The 19954-nt window shown below is 38.0% G+C and overlaps 1 protein-coding gene across 10 annotated transcripts in view; it reads right to left on the bottom strand.

The window, feature by feature from the left end:
* PDE4D (phosphodiesterase 4D) overlaps positions 1-19954 on the bottom strand; it is a 1407338-nt gene that overhangs the window by 317573 nt on the left and 1069811 nt on the right. Inside the window, exon 1 of one of the 10 annotated variants that reach the window (XM_044771973.2) lies at positions 11189-11426. The exons of the other annotated variants lie outside the window; for them this stretch is intronic. Within the exon in view, the coding sequence (XP_044627908.1) occupies positions 11189-11277 (89 nt within the window). The 5' untranslated portion in view covers positions 11278-11426. Of the gene's footprint in view, positions 1-11188; positions 11427-19954 lie in introns of those variants that run through there. 10 annotated transcript variants of the gene reach the window in all.

Genomic DNA, 19954 nt, shown 5'->3' with positions numbered 1-19954 from the left:
AGGTAAGTGTGCATATCCAGTTTTGCGAGGCACTGGCTTAAGCCACAAAATTGAGTATTTAATTCTAAACTGCCTTGTTCTCTTCAGCAAAAGTGTAAGTTCCTCTTCAGTCGCTGTTGCTGGGCCTAAGCTAGCTACTCATTTAATTATAATGAAATAATTGAAAAAAACAGAAGAAAAGAAAAACATTTATGAGGTAAAAATAACGCCTGAAAAACACCATGTCCTTTGTTTACTCTATTTTCCAAAGTTTTATTTTGCTGTCAGATTCTTCTATAGAGCACCATCTCTGAATAGGGTCCCCCAGTGGAGATCGAAGTCTCTCTCACCAAGTGGATCAATCTGTATTCAATGAACACAGGGCTGATCATCTATTAGAGGGTAATCCTTGGCCCCAGGGATCCCCTTTAGCTTTGAATTTGTATATTTCATATCTTGCTGTCATCCCTGGCAGCAGGCAGGATGACAGAGAGTTGAAAACAAAGATAAGCCATTCTGCTTTTCTTTAGTAGTTTTGCTAATAGATTTGATAGTTTGAAATGTTGGTTAAAATGAATTCTGTGGACTTTAATTTACCATGCCACAGGGACAAATTTTAATTTACCACTGATAAAACAATTAGCTATTCTACATCGCTATTTGGTATATACTGGAAACAATATTTTAGTGACCCAAAAGAATTAGTACAACTTCCGGCAGGATCCAGGGAGTTATTTAGGCACTGTGAACTGTTGGTTCTGAAGATTGCATTTTTAGGAAAAGCTCATTTCTGAGGAATCTAAAAGTAAAACTCAAATATAACAACTTGCAGGGCCCAATAAGGTAGAGATTAATCTTTAAAAGAAAACTTCATAAATCCTTAATTCCTTTCCCAATTTCTGGCTCTTAGTTTTCAAAGTTCATGATTTGAAGTATCTGTCTGGTAAAAAAGTGTATATTTTTTCATATTGTGAAACTCCTAGACTACATGTATACTACCTTAACTTTCCTTTTTGTTTTACCTAATATGCTACCAAAGAGAGAGGGTTAGGACTGGACTTTGAAAACTTCAAGAAATAGGACCCACAGTTGTTACATGTGTGAAATTTCTCCAGTCATCATCTAGAAACTAATGATCACATTCTGACATAGTACAAACGGAACCAGGGTCAGGTTACTTACTTGATGTACCAGAAGTCAGCCTGATACCATCCATCAGCTTATGATGAGCCTTAGAGGCCATGGCACATAAAAGAGGATTATATGTTACCAGAATCTTGACATTAAAAAAAATAGACAATAATGACAAAGAAAGAAAAAAGAGAATAAAGGAAAAAACTGCTTTAAATGCATGGGTGAAAAAAATCTTTGAAAAATCCATACACATTTATTGTTCATGACTTACATTGCCTATGTATTTGCTGGTGTGTTTAAACAGATTACTTTGGCTTACAAAAAGCCCAAAACAACTTTTCCAAGAAATAATTTAGAGAAGAGAAAATTTGATTTGAAGTGAGCACAGGCTATATAACTAGAACTAAACGTAGGAGACGGAAATTTTAAAATAGAATAAAACATTCTAATTGGTTTTGCTAACAATGATTATTGTTGGGTTGACAAATGAATCTGGGTAAAATGCAAGAATAAGATCATAGATTTAAACCGAATATGGGTCAAAAAGAGGGAAAATTCTGTTTCTGCACAACAGGCCAAGTTTTCTACTATAGTCACTTATTTCACAGTTATGTACTATTCAACATGAGGAGAAATAGAGTGAGAATGGTTCACCATTACCCAAACTATTCCTGAAAAAGCAGGTCCTATAGATCAGAAGATCCATCTCCATAAATAAAAGGCATCATATGACATTGCTGTTACTAAGCAATCATTTATTAAGATGCTGTCGTTGAAAATGGACTATCTAGGTGGCCTACACTTTGGTGAGGATGTGGAAAACTGAAACACTGCTTTGGGGATTATATAAATGGTACAATCACTTTGGAAACCTATTTGGCAGTATCTGAAAACATATGCATAAGCTACAACCCAGAAATTCTACTCTTTGGGATATACCCAACATATGTGTATGTATGCAAACTTACACACTAAGCGTACATTTGTTTAGCAAATGACATATCCTAGAATGTTCATAGCAGCTCTATTCATAACAGCTGCAAACTGGAATACCCAAGTATCCATCAACAATAGAATTAATAAGTAACTTGAAGTATATTCGCTTGATGCAATACTATAGCAATGAGAATGAACAATCTACAACTGCATAAAATAATACAGATGAATCTCACTATCAAAATGTTGACCTAAAGAAGCCAAAACAGAAGAGTTTATATTGTATAATTCCATTCATAGAAAGTTCAAAAGCAGGCAAAACATATCTATGCTCTTGGAAGTCAAGATGGGGGTTATCTTTGGTATCATAGTTAACTGGAAGGGTTCAGGAGGGGGAATCCTTGGGAGCTGGTAATGTTTAATTTCTCAGTCTGAGTGCTAGGTATGTAAGTAAAAATGACTAAGCATTTTTTCTCACCTAGCTGCACGTTCACATCTATCATCGCATACCAATTAGATTCTCACAGATTGCCAAGGGTTACGTAAAAATAATTTAACAAAGAAAGAGAGTCCTTTCCTTTCTTATAACACGGGGAAGGCAAGATCTTTTTTTTTTCAAGTCATACAGGGCTAACACAAACGGTAAGCCTTTTAAGTTCATTTCAAAACACAAGATAATTTTTCTCCCCAGCCAATAATTTCTTCTTTCCCTTTCTTGGCACTTTTGCAAGTCAGATCTCCCTGATTTTTGTTGTCTCAGCCCACGTGTATTTCTTTAGGAGGAGAAAGTTGATATTTCTTGCCCCTGAGTGTCTCAGCCAAGAGTTAGGAAAGAAGCACATATAACAAGAGTTGCACAGGGTCATTCTCCTCCTCGACAAGAGAAGGCAAGACAAAAACATGCCCACCAGCAGCAGTACCACTGGCAACTGGCAAGTGAGTTTGCTCAAGACATTTTGAGCTTTATGACAAAGAGCTAAGGAAACTTATGTTGGGAAAATAGCTCGTAATTTTCTCAGAAATGGCAAGATATAGAAATAAAAGAGTTATATGAGCAATGAAATGTTTTCATCGTCTAGTTCATCTGAGATCAGGGCAGCATACTTGGTGGAACCCACTGATGAGAGCTTTTGTCAACTACAATCCAAAGATGGCAGCAGGATTTTTTTGTTATGTTTTTCTCTCTCCTAAAGTGACCACCCTTTCACTAGAGAATGTACTCACGTCATCAAATTAATGTGATGCTTAAACAGGATGTAAATCTTCCCTTTGGAGAAGAACACTAGTCAGGTTCAGCTAGTTTTTCATTCTCTATCTATCTAAACACTGCCATTACGCGAAAAAAAGAAAGTCCATGAAAACCAAGGATATTTTACAGAGTCAAACCTCTCCTCCCAGCCGATCTATTTTGCTATCCTAGATAAACAAATTCTGCCATTACATTCCTTTACCCATAGCAACTTCCAGTGGATAATCCACAAATCAATTAAAGACAATTGCCAAAAGGGATCAAGAAACAAGCATTAGAAGCATAATATTTACAGGCCCCATCCTAAAAATTTATGTGTTAGAGGAAAGTTTGGTCTGGCTAGCTTTCCTTCTAATCCAAGATTTTAAATGTGTATGACTACTTCTGAAAATCAAAAACTCATCACATAATTACTCTTAGGTCATGACATCTATGTTTTGGGGGCAGATGTCAAGTCAAAAAAAAATAAGGTACAATCATAGAACATACTACTGCTATTGACTTTTTACTTCTAATTTTTTTCACTTTAATATTTTCTACATATGAAACTTTTTGAGGATTATTTGAAAGAATGTAATAGAAAGTATATTGTAAATCGCTCCTCCTTTTGCTCCTCCTCCTTATCTTCTTACAATAAAGGTGAAGCAAAGGCAAATTCACACAAGAAACTGGAGTCTGATCTGACCAAGGACACAGTCAGTAATGAGGTCAATATCCATATGGTTCCATTGACTCAGTGCAATTCTGAGTTACGCCTTGTCCGCCTAGGACTGCAGGTGTACTCATGGAGGTATGGAAGGGAGATGTTTCAACTTAGATGTAAACAAACTGTCATTTTCTTGATGAAGACTTCCTTGACTTCCAGAATTTCCTATCCTGCTCCCTATTTTATTTTACTTAGTTGTCAACTTGTTTATTTTCTGCCTTCCTATACTAGAACGTAAGCTTTCCTAGAGCAGAGACCTCATCCATTTTACTCCTCATTATATACCTAATACGAGGTAAATATTTTTAGGTGGCTAATAAAGCACCAGGCACAGGAGTGTGCTGGAGACACCCATACCAGTTGGCAAAAGCGGACTGTGAAATTTTCAGGAGTATTTATAGGTCGGTTGTTATTATTAATGATTATTAAAAATTGAATTACATAAACTTACCATTAAATAAACTCTGTTTAAAAGAATGGCAATAAATACTCAAAACTCATCACTTCCTAATAATTTGACTACATTTTACTATTGTCTACATTTTGAGGTCATTTACATCTATTGTATGTGTATATGCTACTATGCATCTCTTGTCAATTCCACATTTAGTGACCTCTGCAGCTTGAAATGGATTGGCGGGAAATATTTTGCCACAGAAATCAGCAAACACTACAGATTGGCTTTTTCTGGTGTCTTCACAGAGAGCTGACTCTTAACGTTTACCAGCACACTACTGACCAGGCTTATCATAGCATTTAACAAAATACTCTCTGGATGAATGCATTCATCTTTTATATGAAGCCTAATGGCATTTGAGTGTTTTATTCATGGTCACGTTACTTTCTTCTACATTACACGTGTGCAAAGGTTACACAAAAGTGTAACAACAATGTGCAACTTTCTGTTACACATTACTTTTACAAAGTTTATTCCTTCAGCCCAGCACAAAGCTTATCTTTTTCAGGTTCGCTCTCAAGCTTTCTTTTTGGAATGTGGCTTACCCACTTGTTGCTCTTGACATGTCTGTCTTTTGCATTAGATTGACTTCACATAATTAGGACCTAGAGGGGTCTTCAGGTTTTTCAATGTAAGATGATGGGTTTGAGCAGATGAACTCTTGGGTATCTTCAGCATGGACCCTCTGTTCCATGAACATGGGGAAAGGAAGCAGAGTGTTTCCACTCTTGTCAGAGATCAAAAAAAATTTGCTGATGGGCTCATTCATTCAATACATAGACATCAAGTACCTACTATATGCCACACAGCCTTCCAGGCACTGGCGATACAGAGGTGGAAAAAACAGACAAAAATTGCTGCCACATGGGGCTTACACTTTAGTATTAATAATAGCTAACATTTATTTTAGTGCTGTCTATGTGCCTGGCATTAAATATGGCTAAAACACTTAATCCTCACAATGCCCCATTTCACAGATGAGAAAACTAAGGCACATCGAAGTTAAGAAACCTATCAATGTCTCACAGCTCTCAACCACTACTCCACACCACCTTCTGAAGGGGAGGCTGTTTGTACGTGCAAGCTGCTTATACGGCGACTGTTCAGAAGCCAGCTGTATGGCACTGTTCTGTAACCAAGAGTGCTCCCGATGATAACAGTTAACCCCTAAACATATTCGACAACAGAAGCATCAAAAAAGGAAATGTAGAAAATGCTATAAAAGTGGTGGCAGGCAGGCCTACTTTTATGTACACGCTTCACTTAAGGGCACAGTGGCTCTTTGAAGTTGGCATTTTTATTTCCCATTTACAGACATGGAATCTGCTAATGGAGGTTAGGGAATTGCTCAGTCAAGAAAGCAGCAGAGCTGGCATTCAAGCTTGGTCTGTTGGGCTCTACATCCATAGTCTCCCTCTTACACCACGCTACGCTACCTCTCCCACAAGGTGCAAAGATTGTTAGCCATATTGTTATTCTTGTAATGACTGTTATGCTGCCTGTAAGGTAACGATTTTTCTCATTTTCAATTTAGCTAGTATTACTCACCATTTGGCCTATCATTAAGAAGCCAGTTTAATATTCAAGACAATGCCGGTAGAATAAACAGGCATGACACAGGATGAAGTTGACCTCTCCAGCTCAGAGAATCTTCTGGCTCCTCTGAACAGCTGACCAAGGAGCAACACTTTGGCAGTGAAATGCAACCACATGACCAATGTTTTTGGCCAGATGAAATGAGCCAGATGGAAGCCCACGGAGCAAATCCAGGGAGAGCACAGAAGCACGCCATGTAAAACCACGGATTCATTTTCTTTTTTTTTTTTGCATAAGAAACACATATTTTGACGCTTTTGCTTAGCACTACTTTAAACCAGTATCAACTGGCTTAGAGGACAAGTTTAGATATTATTTAATAAGTTTATATTTTAACTGAGCACTAAGCCCTATTCTGTATCACATTACAGGGTGTTCTTTCTTCAGAGAAAGACTCTGAGTTGAGTAAATGAGGATAGTTAAGTCTATTGGAATCACAGCTCTCGTTATGGAACTTCTCCTTGGGTTGTGATGTGGATCTGGTCAGGAAATGGGAGGTAGGAGAGTGACTAGTGAGGAGTCCATGCTCTAGGACAGACTGCCAGGGTTCAAATTTGGGCAAGTTTCTTAAATTCTCTCTGCCTAGTTTCCTCATCTGTAAAATAAAGGCAATGCCCTTGTGGGGTTGTCCTGTGGGATGCAAAGACATAATGCATGTCCAGCCCTGAGACACTGCCCAGCACACAGTGGGTGCCCAATGCAAATCATATCCTGTTATTCATACTCCAGACTTTCTGACCACATGTGTGTGTGACCTCTGTTCCCTGAACCCCCCATTCTTCTTCTCTTATTTGGTGGTAATTATACGCATCCTCTTCATTTACCCTAAAGAATTAAATGAGATGAGCTGTGGGGCACTGGAAACAATAGTTGTCATATCTGTTACATCTGAAAAAATCTTTAAAAAATAAGAAAATGCTACTCAATAGGAGGTATTAATGTGGTAGTTAGAAAGTCACATCCCAGGGTATTGATTTGTTGGTGGCGCTCATTTCCCTTTCTAAGACTTGGGCTTCAGCCAGCATTTTCTAGTGGCTATCGTGAGGTTTAATTTGATGCACTACTCCTTAGGTTTTGGTGGTGACAAGGAGTAGCTAAGAGGTCATGTTCTCCTTGGTCCCTGCTCATATCTGCTACTGCGAAATCTACAGATCAAAGTTGCAGATTTCAGCATAACTTTCTCAGAGCACTGGGGATGATTTAAGATAATCTAGGGTTTTTTGTTTCGAGCAAATATTGCTTTATCTTTTCATGGCCTGAATATCACTTGTGCTTTTGTCTCTCCATCTGATTTCTAGTCCTTCTATCTACGATTCAGTCTACTTCACTTTAAAAAATTTTACTTGTTCCCCTTTCTACAAGAGTATGCTCAAACGAATTTAATCAATCACCCATTTGGCAGCTCTGATGACATACTAGCGGAGAGAAAGATGTTGAAACTATTGGCAAAAATGAGATTGGGAGATTTTCTGAGAATTCCAATTATGTGGTTTATCACATGACCCCTATTAGCATAAGGGGTAAGAAAACTAGAACATACTTTTTGTTTCTGGTCTGTGGGATGCTGGTGGAATCATCTCTGTCCTCAACTTAAATGCAACTTGGATGATTTTTTCTTCAATTTGCATGGCACCCACCCCATAGTCACCACTTAAGATGTTCCTTTTGACATCCCTTTTTGAGAAGAGAGACAGTAGAAAGTTTTGTGATTTGTTCTGGTTGGCAGACAAGACCATCTCCAGAAGAGCAACTTTCTATTTAAAGTTTCCTTGAACATTACTATAATCTTAAACAATAACATTTTTTTAAAAAATCAAAATGTCCTAGTGTTCTCTTGGGGAGGTGTCAGAGTCCACCAACCTGCCAAGTCTTAGCTCCTCATCCTTTCTTTGCTTCTTTTTTAGGTACTATGTCTAAACCTCCAACATAAATTCACTCACTTACATTGTTTTCTCAAATCTAACATGACCATATCATTCCCTTTTCTTTCTCCTCTGAAATAGATATGAGAAGTGTGGCTCTAAAGTAATGAGTGGCACTCATTCCAGGTCCACGGGAGAAAATTAGCCTCCTTATTAAGTAATACCCCCTCTTTCTGCATCAAATCAAATTTTGCTTAATAAGCTATATATTAATCATATGCTGCTTCTTTCAAAAATGTACTTTCCTCACAAAAGAGAAAAATTTGTCACCACTGAAAAACTACTTTCAAATCTATTTTAAGCATTGTATAAGGTCTCCAAGCATTTCTCAGGGATCAACTCATCAAATGTATATGATCTGCTATGACTTTAACAATTTAGACTCTTTAATTCAAGTTCACATCTTACAGACTTGCCTTTCTTTTACCCTGAATGCTACCAGGAACTGAAAACAATGCCAAAGAAAAATATTTCAGTTTAAAGCTAAGTGTATCACCAGTATCATGCATTAACATCCATTCAATTTTCGAAGAAAAGAATGACACTATGCTAGACACATTTGAGGATTTTACAGAATATAAAATATTGTTCTTAAACAATCTCATAAAGGAGAAATTCAATGAAGAAATGTTGGCTAACACCCAGTTATTTCAGTTGCTTCAATAGTGGATTCATTTCCAAAGCCCTTCAAAGGTCAAGATAAGCTTACGCTACTTCCATGTTTTAAGGATCTCATATATTAAAAAAAGACGAAGAAATGCAAAAACAGGTCCGCAAAATTGAGGGGTATTTTAAGTGTTTACATTAAATAGTTAAACACCTTTAACTTTAGGAATGTTATGCCATGAAACTGTGTCGTTCAGAAATTAATTGCAGAATTTAAGTGTGAACATGCCTGCATGCATGCGTCCATGCCTGAGCGTGTGTATATACACACATATATTGACTCACGGTGCATTTGAAGTGGTGTGGTTTGTCAAAAGTTTAAAGCTATATGACAAACTCCTTTTTTCATTATTGTCAGTATATTGCTGTGGCTGAATGCATAATCTCCTTTTGAGCCCTGAGAGATCTCTGAAATGTGAGACCAGAGTGACCGATTGCCCTCCCAGCCCCCTAAACTTCCACTGAACTTGGGGCCTGTGATAGGCCCTGATCACATCACTAAGTTGATTTTTCGAATAAAGGGGTGAAACCAATCAGGAGAGTGTAGCAAGATGCTTCATCGACTCTGCATTAATGGCACTGCTCTTGCATATAAGGGAACCTCTGGCCTCAAAGAATTTGTGGACCAAATGGAAAGACAAAGTACGACCCAAAGAACAGTGAAGACAGTACAAATAAATAGTTAAATTAATTATTACATGGGTAATTAATATTCAAATTAAAAGCAAATGAACCAGGGACGAAATATCTCAAGTTTCAAAAGAGATCAGCCCAGGATGGCTATTTGGGGTGTCATTCTCACCTTTTAAAGTTGTTGTGAAAGAGGCTTGTTAGAACCACAGAGGGGGCATTTCAATACATGGAAAACTCATCCCTAGATATTCCAGTGCTTGTAAGATTCTGGAAAGGATCGGAACTTGACCAACGTAAAACGAAAATATCTTTGTCAGACCAAAGCAAGTGTCATAGTATATCAGGCAAGTTTCATGATATATCTGCAAATCATATAGTAGAGGTTAAACTGCTTTTCTGAAGATTTCTGAAATTCTTTAGCCCAACATGCTATTGCTGTCACTCTACGTAGCAGTTAGATGTTTATGATATTTAGGAACTTGTTATCAGATCTCAATGATGAGGAGAATCTAGAAGCCACCACCTATTGGAAATACGCAAGTGATGTTTACAAATCTTTGATGAGCGTATAACTCAGCACATAATAACCATGAGATGCAAATAATAAGCACAATGAGATGCGCATTCAGTAGAATGCAAAGCATATAGTAGGCATATAATTTCTAATGTTGAGCCATATTCCTAACTGTAACAAATTAACATAATTAATAAAAATAAATGGTATTTGTTTTTAAACAGAAACAAATGGAGGTACTACTTACACTTTTAGCTGCCAACTTTTATTTATCGCCTTCAAAGTTTGCTTATGCATTGTTATCAATGAAGTTTATAATTTGATTTCTACAATTTTATACTTCCCTAAAGAATTACAAGGGCACTATCTTCCATGCTGTCTACAGCAAATAAATAATTCTTATGAATTATTTTAATCCAAATTTTGAATGTTTTCTATGCAGGCAAATTAGAACACATTTTAATGCAAATTTAATGCATACTTCTATACAGGCCTGGTAGTTTCCAGGTATGTTGCATGTGGTCTAAATAGAAAGAAAGACCTTATTTTTGAGATTTTGCAAACAATTTCACAATTTTGCTCTTGCTGAAATAGCGTTCAATGCTACAGAAACAAAAAATTGTGTGAAGAATCAATCTTTTCCTTGTAAATATCTAGAATACTCAAGCAAAGAAGGAAGTCAAAGGCTTTTTTCAGCATCTTCTTTTCTTTTATTCCTGGTTATTTGGTTAAAATAAGCTAACTTGGACATAAAACAAAGGTGTCATTGACAATTTATTGAGGTCGCGAGGTCAAGATTTTTCATATGATTTCTACAGAAATCTTTAGAAATAAAAGATTAACAAAATGTTGACTTTGATTTCATGGTGTCTCATTCTCCTGGACAAGATTAAAACTCTGAATTACCACCTGGACACAGAGATAGTTTCCACTTTTCCACGTGAATGTGCCCTGAAACACTTCGCAACAGCACTGTAGTGTTCCATTGTTGTAGCTCTTGCCTATTTGCTTGCTTAATGAAATAAGAGCCCTTTCCTGACATTTAAAGATTTAACAAAGTTAGTATGACCAATTTGGGCTGTATTAAGCTCATTAGGCACGTTAATACACTGTTTTCCAGACGCCAGTAATAAGAACGCTTTTTTAAGTTCCCCACTTAACTCTCAAAATCGGCTTTTAGCCTTAGTCAACTTCCTTCTGTTTCTGCAGGTTCCCACAAACCCTTGACTATCGTTAAGGTTCATGCTCTCTCAGCTCGTATTTCGCATACTGCCAATGTAAAGCACACTATGAGTTAAATAGATCAACACAAGCAAAGGTTTATCCGCAGGAGGCCCAAAGCTACAGAGGCCGATGAAAAATAATTCTTCCCATTCATGAAAAGTAAGAGCGATACCTGTAGGACTTTGAGAAACGTAATCTTGATTTGGCTCTGAGAGATGGTCGTGGCACTGGGACTCCCTGAAGATCCCAAACAAAAGCCATTTGTCAAGAAGCTGCCAGGATAGCTGAAAACAGCGGGAAGTTAGAGTTGGTGCAGGGCCCTGGGGCCAGAGGGTCCCTTGCTGAGCAGGAGGCGCTCGTGGCTGAGTGAGGGCATTTCCCCCGTGTGGTAGTACACGCTGACAGGGAAGTGGCAGGCTGGCTGAAGCAGGGGTGTAAGGAATGGCCAGGACTTCCTGCTGCCTGACACTTGCCCTTTGCGACAGAGCTTGCTTCACTCAGACCATATCTCACTAAGAACGTGAGAAATACTCCCTTGCGAATTTGTTTTTAAATATAGCCCTGATTAAACAGCATAGTGAAATGCCACTCCTGAAAAGCACAATACATGCACACACACTCACACATTGTGAAAGGTATGACTGAAGTGGGGGAACCTTTATATCAAGGGTGAAGTTTTAAAAAAAAGCAAATAGAGGGCTTTTGTTAAAAAAAGAAAGTAAGTAAATGCCTACGACTGGGAAATTCAACAGAGATTACCAAATTTCACACAACTAGCTGCCACATATCGTTTTCCTTATTTCAACTTCTCTTAGAAACAGGGACGAAGATTATTATTAGCAAAGCTTCCACAAGGATTTAATCGTTGAAATACCAGCCCCTCTCTGCAAGTCAGCGTGAGAAGAAAACAGGCAGATCACTTTCAAAGCTTTTGGCAGCTTTTCCCTCAAGGAGATACTGCGTCACCTTGGAGAGGGAATTATACTGCATGACTTGGACAACAAAGATCAATTTTCTTGTTCATTTTCTTTTCCCTAGAAACATTTCCTAAGTTTCTGTTAAATCTCTTAAAACAACTTCCTTTCAAATTAAATAAATGATGAAAGCCAAATAGAGCCCTTCACATGTTTTATGAGGCAGCTCATGTCAGGGAGGCATATATTTTATGATATGGTACTCAAGGAGTCAAAGGACCCCAACGCCGTCATCGGTCCTCACCACCAAGTGGTATTTAATGTTAACAATGCAGCATAATTTCATCAGTCCTTGTCCAAACACTGCCCCGAGGATGACCTCAACTGTAAACCAAGGCAGAACCTCACTTTTCCAGGATAAGCTTAGAGAGGCTTGGAGAGCCCAAGTGAATTTAACCCACCCTGAACTGGACAAAACTGAGCAATGGTTGAGCTAAGAGGGTGTTACCATATCTGCTAAATTTTGAGACCCTCTCTCCAGCCCAATCGATTTCTTACATAGCCAAGGGGTCCAAAATATTCACGTAGTTTCTGGAAAGGCTCAAGACAGTAAATATGACACATTTTCACCACAGCATCCAGCACACCAGGGGTTCTGGAGAACACCACAGGTTCCATATCAGCTTTGGGAATGAGTAACAGAAAACATTTTTCCGGTTTCACCTCTGTGTTATCTGACAGACAGGCTGAAAGAGTGGGTGAGTGATAGCTGACTGAACAGCAACAACCTTGAAGGAGCCAAGAGTTCAAAAATAAACACATTCTCGCTGAATCAACTAGCAATATCCGAATGCTTCCCAAACTGTAACGTTTTGCTTTTGTATATGCATTTGCATTTCACAAGAGCAAAATCGGTTGTCACCTTCACAGTATTCTTTGAGAAGGAATGCGATGGTGCCTATACCTACTCCAACCTACTCTTCTTGGTGTATGAAATCCCACTACTATTATCATCTCATTCCTTTATACTATTTAATTTCCATGTCAGGACAGCACTCGGGAAATGCAAACATTCCTGGCAGAGTTAACACAGAGCTGAACAACTCGGTGTTGAGTAGGATGACTTCATCTGAGACTGAAGCCAGACAGTGTAAGAGAACTTGGAGTCTGGGTGAGGAGCAGGGATGCCCTGAGAGCTGGTGGGGTGAGGAGGAGAGGTGTGAAGGGAGGGAGCTGGGAGGAGTTAAAGGCAAGTAGAGAGCAGAAGGGGAAGTACCAGCGAAGATTTACTTCTTTGACCTTGCACGCATCCAAAGCTCTCATTCCATCCGGTGACGTTTTAAATTTTGTAGGTGAAACAGCACCATTGGTTTATGAAAATGAAAGCTGTGGTCCATTTATACAACTTTGGAAGCAGAAAAATATTACTTTTGTTGTCCCAATTGTACTTGTCATGGCAAGATGGACTCTGTCTTCCCATCCAAGCTAAAGCCGGGAACAGGCATTTTGACTAACACCTGTCTTGGTCTCCATATCCATTACATCTTGAAAGAATGTTCTATTAATTGATATTTAATTGACAAAATATAACAGCATAAGAATAATGCTGAATGAAGATACTATAGAATGTCTACTATTTTCTAAAAGAAATGTACAATGAAGGAGATGCAAAGTTGTCTTTTTCACGATTGCCAAACCATTTCCTTCTTCCTTTTTCCCCCTGCTTCTTGAAAGGAGACCTCTAAAACAGTTAAGACGTATAAAAACAACGGAACTATTGATGTGAAATTATGACCAGGAAAATGGAAACTCTGGTCCTTTTCCCTAATGTGAAACTGGATAAAGATGCAAGAAGTATCTGCCAAATTAGTTATTTTTTCTTTAAATAATTACTTACTGTCTTCTTCCCATCGCTTCCAGACAGTTACATATAATCCCCCTCATAGTAATAAGCTACTTATTTCTGAGGTTAATCATGAGCAAAGTTAAGCCTTGATTTCGAATATAAATATCAATATTGTTTTGTAGAATTGGCTAGTACTTCATAAACTTAAGAATTTAGACAATTGAAAAAAAATTAAAAATTAAATGAGATGTTTGCTAGGACGAACTTTTGCTGTCATTTATATTTTAAACAGCTGTTTATAACTTTCACCTACATGTACTAAAGAGTAGAAAAGGAAATGAAGTGGTAATCTCTTTAATATTTTAATTTGTCATTATTAAGCATTTATTTATCCAGAAGAATATTAGTAGAAGCATGATTGAGTGGCAAGGAGAGAAGCTCCATCCCTAAGACAAACTCTTCTTTACAAGTTGGAAAGTGAACTTATGTGCCAGGGAAAACCAGATTCTGAAATCTAAACTTTGCTAATTGCCAAATAATAAACTTTGCTAAATGCCAATTGTTATCTGCATAATTCCTAACCCCCCCCAAACCCCAACAAAATGCCACCTCCCTCCAACAGCTCAGATCTTATGTTCTTCAGAGCTCTAAATAAGAAATCTTGTTTGCCTCTTGAATATTTCTGGGATTTTGGTTCCAAGATTCCAGATGATAGGAAAAGTAAATTTGGGGTTTGGTGTCTGACAGAAACTCAGAATTTCCTTTATGAGAGACAGCTACCAGGAATCAAACTGAAACTCCCAATTTAAAAGTGAGAGAATTTAAACATAATCCACATAGGCATTTCCTTACACACTAAGTCACGACTTGACAGGTCGGGGGTTGGGAGCTACACTTCAGAGAAACAAAGCGTTACATTAGTGGTCTCGTGTTATGTTGAAATACATCGCCTCAGGAAACTGGCTCAGGCAGAGAGACGGGTTCAGGACAGTGCTGTATTTTGAAACACTCACTGGTCACAGGCTCAAAGGCAGCAGAAGTTAACTGTGGAAGCAAACTATTTCATTTCATTTTTATTTATCAGCTACCTCTGATAGGAGTTTCATTGCAATAATTCTATTTTTGAGGTGATCCATTGCAAAAGAGTGTGCCAAAAGGAAATTTAACAACCAGACTCGTGCATTTCCGAAAACTAGTACACATTCAGTATAATTATGGTTTAAACAAGGCTTTTTGTTACATTAATTTATCATAATCAACTACCAATTATTACTCCAAATGGAAATGCTGCAAAATAATGCTAGCATTTTCTTTAAACTGCTTTAGAATAGTCATTCTAAGCCTTACCTATGTCTACTTCATTTCGAGGTCAATTCTTCCACATTCTGAAATGGAGGACGATTATTTTGTAAGCTGTAACACAGTGGGATGCTAACAGAATCGACAGTACCCTATAGTCTTAAGGGCACAAGGAAAGCATGCTCTGTGTTTTAAGCTGCCACAAATGCCTCCTTAATTCATAAATTCATAAAGGACACAAACAGAAATCAAACATAATTAAAGAGCTAAAATTATTAAGACACAAGAAAACAACTGACAAGAGGCACGATTAAAGATAAGATTGAAAGATAAATAAAACTGCGGATTGTGAATCAAAATGCTTTGCTGTGCACTTAAGGTTTCCATCAACTTTACAGTACTTTTAGGAATTTTTTTAGCAATTTGGAAGATAATTAAGTCCAGCCCTTTCTATCCAATGAGGCACTGAGCTCTTTATAAACCCTTGGATAAATGGGGGTTGAAGGAAAGACAAAGAAAGAAAAAACTGGAGAGAAGGAAAATACATCTTATGTGTATTGAGTATTTACTAAATGGTTGACAAACTCCCAGGAGATTTTTCTAAGTAGTCAACATGAAATATTTCTAGACAAATTCTTCAAAAGTTTTCAAGTTAATATAGTCACCTGAAATAGAGAACTAAACATGATGTTTTTAATGCGTATACAAGTCTTCAAGGTCAGTAATTAATCTTCTGTATACAGAGATTTTAAAAGCCAGCAAAATTTTTTCTTTTCAATATTGAATTCATGACCTCAGACTGAAAAGAATCCACCTTAGCTATTGACTGGTGGTGAGTGAAAGAGTGGATATAGAATTTTCACCTTGAAAGCCACTTCCTCCGAGAAGCCTTCCCTGCTTTCCCAGACCAAGGGACCTCTTCACTCTGCACTTTCTCTTTGTCACTGTCAGCACATTTGTAATTACTTATTCAACATCTGGCTTCCTTGATGGACCCAAACATCATAAGGACATAGACCATGTCTGCTTTCCCATTGGATCTCCAGTGCCTATCAAATGACCTGGGAAAAGTAAGTCACCCTAATGTTTGTTTAATGAAGGAACAAACCAATAATCTCAGGGCCTCTTGAAAATAATATGCATCACCCCCATTATATTCTTTTATGTTCCTAAGGAGGGACAAAAAAATTTCGCCATGGTAGGACTAATTTATTTTCTCTTTCCTTAGATGCTCCCTCTGACAAAGGCACAATTGTAGCAATAAATAAATGAATAAAATAACAAAACCAGAAAAACCACTGTCACTGTTGTGACCAAATGAATTACAGTCTGTCCCCAGAATAGTTGTTTTTTTGATGAATCATCATTGGGCAAATACTCAGGGCAGTCCTGGTAGAAGGGATTAGAGCCACAGTTATGCCACGAACTTGCCATGTGACCTTGAGCTCGGTTGGCCTGACCTTGCTGAGTTTCAATGTCTTATTCAAATGAGAACTACTGCAAAGAGTTTTTCAGAGGAATTAATAGGTTAAATTACATGAAAGCAGTTTGAAAATGCCACGCGAAATTTTAGGCACTACTTCTGATTGTGTTGGTAAGATTTTGGGGGAGCTAGGAGACTATTTTTAGACTGTTACACACATTTCCAGTTTTAAAAATTGTCCTCTAAAATGGATCACCTCATGAGCTCGATAAGTAGGCATACTATTTATCCGGCTTCAAAAAGGATATCAGTCTTCAGTTTTGATGGGTAACTTTTTTTCTCTATTTGAAATCTTTTTATCCTAAGTGTGTAAGGATAGAATATCAAGTTGTTATGTTTTAAAGGTTAATCCTATAACAAAACCGTGATGTTTTATTTGCAGATTAAAAACCCTCTATTGGTTCTGTTTACTAGAACAAAAAAACTAAGTGGCAAGGAATTCTACCAAAATTAGCTGATGGAATTTTTCTCAATTATTCAAGATTCCGGGCTTCACCTAAATATAGAAACATTTTAATTTATTTTTTGGAAACTTATGGGATCCGGAAGACAGGTTGTTTAATTGGAAAAGCATTTGCACCGCTGACTCCAACTCATGCTGCCTTCCTTGTTGACCACGCACCAAATAAGGACCGTAATGGCCTCTCTCAGCTTTTGAGAACTATGTTAACAAACAAGCAAAAGCAGTGATGGAATTACCAGACTGAGAAATAAAACTCCTCCCTTGGGAGAAAGAAAAAGGACCCCAAATACCAAGAATCTCTAAGTAACAAGAATCTCATGCATTCAACTTTGGCACCATGAATTTTTCCCACGACAGTGTTCAATATGTCACTAAATCTGGATATCCATTTATTGGAGTCAACATTTGTAAACTTTTCCCATTCCTGGGCACTTACTGCTGACCAGTCACCCAGAGCCCCTTCCTACTCCTGACACTCCTGTGCATTGACTGAATCTGTGAAGCAAACATCACTATGAGAGTATTTTTCTAATTTCTTATTTTACTACGATGTTATCGAGCACTTAGTTGGTATTTATTTGCAATAAGGGCTTAACATATGTTATATTATCCTTACAATAATACATCTACAAGCTTAGCCTTATTTTTACTCTGTTTTACAACTGCAGAAATGGGGGCTTAGAAAGTTGAAGTTACTTCCTATGATCATACAGTCAACGAGTGGCATATCTAAGCCCAAAACTGAGGTCTCTCCGACTGTAAAACCTAAGCTTGTGACCAATATACACGTAGGATATACGTGAGTGAAGGGATGAATGGGGGCAGGTCTCTTCCTTTGGAGAGTTAACTGAGGGGGGAAGTTTTGGATTTTCTCAGAAGGAACAGATAACAGGTACAATAGTTACATAATCTTATTTCATCTTAACCAATTTACAGGCAGACATTATTATCACCACTTTATACACGAGAAATCTGAGGTTCAGAGACGTTCAGTAACTTGATTGACACCACAAAGCTGATACATTACGGAGATGTGATTCAGGTCAGTTTTGCCTGTCTCAGATCTTGTCTCTACTGTAGCTGGCTTTCCCAAGCTCTTTCCATTCCTAATTCTAAGGACAAGGTTGGTTTGTGGGGCTGGGGTAGGACTGAGGCTGTAACAGGGTTCTGTGGGCTCAACTGTGGCTGAGAGAGGAGGGCTGGCCGAGTCCGCAAGGCTTGAGGAAAAGTGATAATGTCAGTGTTCGTAAGCGCTGTGTATTTCTCTGCTTCTTCCCTCTGTATATTTCACATAGAAGAGAAATATAAACACTTGTCCATCCATCTTACCCATGGCAGCAATTCACTGGGAGCTAAAATAGAAATCTGGGTATTTGCATACCAGTGAAAGAAAGTTTATTTTTGTTATTTTTTGTTTGTTTTGCAACAGGATACATACAACTTAAGGCACCATTTTCTAGCTATCTCTCTCAAGACCACTTAAGAAATTTATAACAGACATTTACACAATTGGGTCATTAACAAGGCAGCAGGGCTGGTTCTGGCTCCTGCTTCCAGGGCTATCACTAATTTTACTTCTATTGGTTCAGTGGAGTTAAATAACTTTCCTAAGTTTGGTAAGTGGTACATAATGTGGCCTTGATTAAAACTCTGGCTAACCTCTAACTTTTAGAGAGTAAGCCATTTCTAAATTAGAGAGTTCCTCAATTAAACTGATTGCCTTTAAAATGTAGAAGTAGGGGCTGGCCTGTGGCCTAGCAGTTAAGTTCAGCACTCTCTGCTTCGGCAGCCTGGGTTCACAGGTTCAGATCCCAGGCAGAGACCTACACCACTAGTCAGCCATGCTGTGGTGGTGACCCAAACACGAAATAAAGGAAGACCTGCACAGATATTAGCTCAGGGCAAATCTTCCTCAGCAAAAAAATAAATAAATAAAAATAAAATGTAGAAGTAAATTTGAGAAGACACAGCTGTTATTTCATTGGTCAGGTGATACCAAGTACATTCCTTTATTTATAGCAAATTCTGACTTAAACTGGACCTATTTTTGTTTGATATATAAGTTACGAGTACTCAAGGGACTGAATTTACATTTGAAAATAAAATAAATTGCTCTCAAAGAAAATCACAACTGTGGATTTTTAAGCACTGTTGGACACCAGATAATGAAATACTTGGGGCAGGAGGTATTTTTCTAGACATTCTAGGAGCGACCCTAACTCACAAAATCCTGAAAGATATGGCCTCATAAGCCAGTTCCCATATGAAATTTTATTCAACAGCTAATCCATCCTTCCTTCTCCCCCTTGCTCCCTCCCTTCTTTTTTCCTTCTGCCCTCCCATCCACTCAAGAATATATATTAGGCATCCACCACGTGCCAGCTCTGGTGCCAGGGGCATGCTGGTGGTCAATGGTGAACATAGTCATGCCCAAGGAGAGCTTAGAGCTGAATGAAAACTGAGACTCAAGGCTTATAAAAAATTGGATTACTGGACTGGGCTTACATTTTTAAAAAAGTATCAGGGTAGTAGGAAGAGAATGGATAGAAAATATTTATAGAAATGGAAAATGACTTGAGGTCTTGTTTACGAAAAAATGCATGTAATGAAGAAGAAGGTGATTTTTCAGATGATTAACATTAGAAATAAAACATTTTTGGTAAAACACCTTTCATTGCGCCTGGCCCAGGGGAGGCACGTCTCCTCCAGCAGTCCGTTCTTAATATGATGTTAAAACAAGAGAGGCCCAGGAGGGAGAGATCTATGAAGAAGTTCTTATTTCATGCCTCGTGGCGAGGGAGGGTCTAAATCAGTGCTAGGTGGCTGAAGATACGAAAGAAAAATGGGACCTGGCCCCTCCTTACAGAGACTTGCAACTGGGAAGACATCTCACCTTGTGAGAACATCTGTGTCACCTAGGGCGGTCAGTGTTT

The sequence above is a fragment of the Equus asinus genome, chromosome 10 (genome assembly GCF_041296235.1).
Source record: "Equus asinus isolate D_3611 breed Donkey chromosome 10, EquAss-T2T_v2, whole genome shotgun sequence".
Lineage (NCBI taxonomy): Eukaryota > Metazoa > Chordata > Mammalia > Perissodactyla > Equidae > Equus > Equus asinus.
This window is presented reverse-complemented; position numbering and strand designations above follow the sequence as displayed.